Genomic DNA, 5,515 nt, shown 5'->3' with positions numbered 1-5,515 from the left:
TTATTACCAACTCTTATGTAATGTCCTGCATGGAAACCTTGAGAACGAACTTATATGAATCAATGCTATCGCACTTAATATCAGCTGCAGTACTCTAGATGCGGCAGGTTTGAGCTTGGTCGTCAAAGCAGTGCGAGCCCAGTGCTGCTCGGAACTTGTGCATTAACCCCTCAGAGCAGAGTTAAAAGTATGCTGACTGTGCACTTTGGGCGCTCTCTGACTAAACATTGATTTACTGTAAAGCATAAGCCTTCGTTGGTTCACTCAATGTATGTTACAAGTCGTATTGAGTGAAAGAGTACCTACACTACGGAGAATACACTTGTCACTTTGCAAAGATTTTGCTTGCAACTTTCAATGTGGTTTCTTTACAGAGACCAATGTGAGGTCACTATCATCATCAAGTATAGTAAATGTTGAAGTATGTAGCTGCCCAGGTTCCTGGGACTAAGAGTGCATTATGTATGTGTTCAATGACAGGGCAGCAAGACGTGTGGTGCTTGACATTTACTTTTTACACACCGATTAGTTGCTAGTTGCACACACATTTAAATAGGTGGTGGCAACACATGCACATGGTCATAATGATATTACACAGAAAAACACTTTCGTCATTTCTTCATAGAGACTAATGCCATACAAGATATTTAAAAACCAAATATATGTAAGTATGAACACATGCCAAAGCGTCCAAGCAAGTACATGAGTCAAAGCATCTTTGTCCTGCAGAGCAATGTAACTGAAATAAATCATTGAAATTCACACACAAGCACAGCGCTCTTGGTAGTTCTTGTAACATTCCAGAAGACATGACAGCATTTTGCAAATCCAAAGCGAGATGTCAAAATTGATCGTCTGAAAAGTGCAGTCTGTGCCATTATCAACCACAAAATCACACCAGGAGAGTCCAGTCAAAGCCATTTGCCCCTGGACCTGGTAAAAGTACTTGTGCGTTGGTTTAAGAACTCCATTCTTCAGGTAGGATGCCGTATTCACAACATTTTCTAATTCATCACCCCGTTCCTTGGCAGCTGAGAGGGTCTTAACTTCAAGGAGACCAAAATCTCATCCCTCCTCTACAACACGGTCAGGCGTTGCACCAAGAACAGGGACACCAGGGTTGACACACAACCCACAACAGTAACTCCTAACTGGCACTGTTCTCTTCCCTATGTAACGCTGCACGGCTGCATCTTCATTCCTTAAACCATCAGCCATGTATTTGGTCTGCATCTGGTTAGACCCGAACAGCTTCTTGAAAAACTTCTCGTCAGCTGGCTTCTGCCGTGACACCACATCTCCGAAGTGTGAAGCAGTCAGGCGCTTGGATCTCTCGAATTTCCATGTTGTAGAGCCGCTTTGCATCCTAGTCGCTTGCTCAAGTGCCCATGAGTCTTCTAAAGTAAGCTCACAGGAGCCGAACTTGTACCCAGCTGGCACATGCTCAACCCACAGGGATTGCACCGGTAACCTGATTGGCATCTGGCTAAGAGCCTCCTCGTGAAGTGTTCTTTTCACTGGTACGGGCAGAAAGTGGTTGTCCTCCAGCGTCTTGCATAGCATGGCGTTTGGAGTATTTTTCTGTGTCTGATGCATTCTCTTAATATGGTCTTCTGTCACTCTCAGAGCAACTGTGGTTTCTTGAGTCAGATGCCTGCCAGCTTTCATTGGCATATGTTTCACAAAACGTAGTTGTGAGAACTCGCGTGTGTGCACGTTGGCCTTCTTAGCCCCAGTACCCCATGCTCTGGGTTTGTCTGTACACGACTGCGTGTCTCGCACGTAGGCTGCCCCAGAGCGCTTCAGGTCTAGTACAAACCATAATAATGCAACTACATGTTTACAAACACCTGCAGCTCCAGCCCGGCAGTTGCAGGTTCCTTCAACCACAGTTCCATTTGACGAGAGCACAGCAGCGGTGTTATATGATTTTGCCAAAAAGAACGATGCCTCCACGGTTGCTTTAACAAAAGTGGACCTGTCAGCCTTGCAAATAAAAACATTTTGAACCTTCTCTGATTTAAACATCCTGTATCCGCTTACAGTATGTTTCTGAGCGCCATGTGCATTCTGATGTGCCAAGATTTCTTGCTCTGAGAACCCATCCGGCACGTCTTTTAACTGCTTTGTCCATGGTCCTTTCGCTAACCTTTCTTGAAGAGGAATTGCATTATGAATGGTTCGTAGTGGTACCTGCACCATGGGTATAAGCAAGTGTCAAAATGTTTTCCTTGGCACTCCACATATAAACAGAGCATGCAAGCATCACAGCTGATCATGGGATCACCAATGCGATCTTGAAATAAAAGAGTATTCATACATTGTGTTTTGTTCAATTGTGGCAAGCATGCTTGAAAAGCAACGCTGAACCCGTTTCGTTTAATACGCGCGGCCGTGAAGAATGTTGCACATGGACGGGCTCGGTAAACATCTAGCTAACTTACAAACACCTGCAGCTCCAGCTGCACCTACAGCTGAGGCCGCCCTAGTGCAAAGTACTGGCGCGTCCATGTTTTTCAGGTTAGTCAAAACATCCGCCCCAGTTTTTTGTTTTCGACCGCGTTCGCGTTACTTGTAGCCACCGAGGCACGTTCATATTTTGGCTGCGTCTATCTCCACTCCATGGTAGTAAGACATGGAGACCGCGACCGAGATGGTATGAGCTGTCAAACTCGTTGAAAATGGCACAAACAGCAACTGCTATCTGTATCGAGATGCTATGCTCAGCTATACAGATTGTAACAGTGCTAACACAAGAGCTTGGTTCTGCTTCGTACTTGCTGCGAGCTATTCAAGCAACACTACAGACAAGAAAATGCACTGGCACAAGCTAAGCGCCAACTCAACTACTTACTTCTTGCAAGGTGTACGTTATTAACGTATGCTCTGTCCGTTTCTTTCGACCATATACTTGTTTTCAGAGTCATCTGTAGAATAAATATAGATTAAATAGCACGCTGTAACCAAAAGACTGAATGGGCAGTGCTCGATAACGACGTATTTTGCTAAAATACAGCGCATACATTCTCGCAAGAGGGTGTCGCACTGTTGCAACAAACATGAATGTACTGTACGCTACGTACTACGCCTGCCGCCGGGACAGCTGCACAAACTTGGAAGGTTCGCGACGGGCGACCAGTAAATAAATGCACTGTTAGCGCGTGCTCACCAGCAAAACACGCCTGCTAGCCGTAGGATCGCGCTCGTGCCTTCTGCAGCATAGATATTGCCACAGTCCCAATCAATCCAGTGGCGCCATGCCGCGGCCGAACTATTTTAGATGGGACTTGCCATGCCTTGCGCTCTCGAGGGGCTAGAGGTTTTCGTCTTCCTCGCTCGAGCTCCCTGCTGCCCTGGGCGCGTAGCACGTCTAATTAAACCTGGTTTTGAGTGCTTTGACCGTTTATCGGTGACATTTGGTGCAGGTGCTGGGTACGATCTATGTGCGCTGACCTCGAGGACACTCTTGACGTCAGTTCTCAACGCGTGGCTACAACACCAGTCCACAAGGCGAGCCGCCGCCTGCGAGGCCTACAACCAGAGTTCAACCAACTCGCAAGACCAGCAAGGGCCATGACGTCCGCTACGGCTAGCCAGACAAGTCAGCATTCCGGGAATGCCCCGCCGTTCGTCCTTCACACGCCTCGGTCGCCCCCATCATTCCACGGTGAGAGGTTTGAGGACGTCGAAGACTGGTTGGCCAGCTTTGACCGTGTGGCGGGCTTCAATGAATGGGACGGCGAGCGCAAATTGCGGAACGTGTACTTCGCACTACAGGACTCTGACAAGACGTGGTATGAGAACCACGAAGCTTCCTTCACTAACTGGGGATCTTTCGCCGAGAGCCCTTAGCCACGTTCAACACCAGCGAACGAAAGGAGAAGGCTGAAATCGCCTTGCAATCGAGGTCGCAGCAGCCGAACGAGAGCGTCGTCATGTTCATCGAGGACATGACGCGACTCTTCAATCGCGCCGACCCTGATATGCCCGAGGACAATAAGGTACGCAACCTAATGCGCGGCGTCAAAGAGCAATTGTTTGCCGGACTGGTACGTGACCCGCCAAGAACGGTGGCCGACTTTGCCAAGGAGGCAACAAGCATGGAGCGTTCTCTGCATGAACGGGGCGCGCACTACGGCCGTCAGGCTAGTGTAGCAGCCGCTCACCACTGCACAACCACGTCGTGAGGAGCTTCGAGAGCTTGTAAGGAGCCTGGTGCGCGAAGAACTCGAGAAACTTCGCTTCGAAGCTCCACAGGTCAGCGTCGCTGCTATACCGGACGTGGTCCCGTCAAGAGCTAGCATGTTTGTTACCGTAGATTGCGACAACATCACTGGTGCGCGTGGCATCGCTGAAACCAACATATCGCTGCTCCTTGGTCGGCAAGTCTGCGTTGCTCGCGGAATTGTCGAGCTGAACAATGGCCAAACCGAGCTCTTGGTAACCAATTTTGTCTGTGAACCTCAGTGTTTGCCTGGCAGAACAGTTATTGCGTATTTCGAAGAACTCGGCGAATTCGCGGGACAGCACGCTTTGTCCGAAGCCTCGGCATCAGTGGAGGCACCGACCACTCCCATAAAAACTGACGTGAACCCGAACCTCCCGTCTAATCAGAAACGCTGCCTCGAAAGCGTTATCCAGTCTTTCTGTGACTGCTTCGCCTCGACCTCTAAGGTTAGGCAGACACCGCTCACTAAGCACCGAATTATAGTCGACGCCAACCAGCGGCCGTTATGTCAGCCGCCCTACCGCATCTCTTCAAAGGAGCGTGATGCCATTCGCCGCCAAGTTCAAGAAATGCTCCAGGACGACGTGACACAGCCGTCGAGGAGCCCATGGGCGTCGCCTGTTGTTCTAGTAGCAAAGAAAGATGGAACCCTACGGTTCTGCGTTGAATACCGACGTTTAAACAGTCACAAAAAAGAATGTTTATCCTCTGCCGCGCATTGATGACTCCCTGGATTGGCTGCTCCACGCCAAGTACTTCTCATCGCTAGATTTACGCAGCGGCTATTGGCAAATCGAGGTGGACGAACGCGACCGGGAAAAGACCGCCTTTATTACACCGGACGGTCTGTACGAATTCCGGGGGCTCCCTTTCGGCCTGTGCTCGGCTCCTGCAACCTTCCAGCGGATGATGGATACCGTTCTTGCCGATCTGAAATGGCAGTCCTGTCTCGTGTACTTGGATGACGTTGTCATCTTCTCTGATACGTTTGAAGAGCACCTGAGACGCCTGTGCGCTGTGTTCGAAGCAATTCGGTCGGCCGGACTTTCCCTCAAGCCCGACAAGTGCCACTTCGTTGAAGCTTTTGGGCCACATCGTGAGTGCTAAAGGGGTTAGCCCCGACCCCGATAATACAGCCGCCGTGGCTGCTTTTTCTGTTCCCACCGATAAGCGAAGCGTGCGCCGCTTTCTGGGTGTCTGCGCCTATTATCGGCGTTTTGTGCAGAACTTCTCCCAGATCGCTGAGCCCCTCACCCGCCTCACGAAAGATTCCGAACCGTTCTTCTG

The 5,515-nt window shown here is 49.6% G+C and overlaps 1 protein-coding gene across 1 annotated transcript; it reads right to left on the bottom strand.

The window, feature by feature from the left end:
• Window positions 1–436: 436 nt before the first annotated feature.
• Window positions 437–2,209, bottom strand: LOC144103758 (uncharacterized). The gene has a single exon (XM_077636415.1). The coding sequence runs from the start codon at window positions 2,200–2,202 to the stop codon at window positions 1,066–1,068; it is 1,137 nt and encodes a 378-aa protein (XP_077492541.1). The 5' UTR covers window positions 2,203–2,209; the 3' UTR covers window positions 437–1,065.
• Window positions 2,210–5,515: the final 3,306 nt, after the last annotated feature.

This window comes from Amblyomma americanum, chromosome 1 (genome assembly GCF_052857255.1).
Source record: "Amblyomma americanum isolate KBUSLIRL-KWMA chromosome 1, ASM5285725v1, whole genome shotgun sequence".
NCBI lineage: Eukaryota > Metazoa > Arthropoda > Arachnida > Ixodida > Ixodidae > Amblyomma > Amblyomma americanum.
This window is presented reverse-complemented; position numbering and strand designations above follow the sequence as displayed.

Bases quoted from the DNA above. Each gene is read 5' to 3' on its own strand.
- LOC144103758 (XM_077636415.1), bottom strand. From the start codon at position 2,202: ATGGTGCAGGTACCACTACGAACCATTCATAATGCAATTCCTCTTCAA.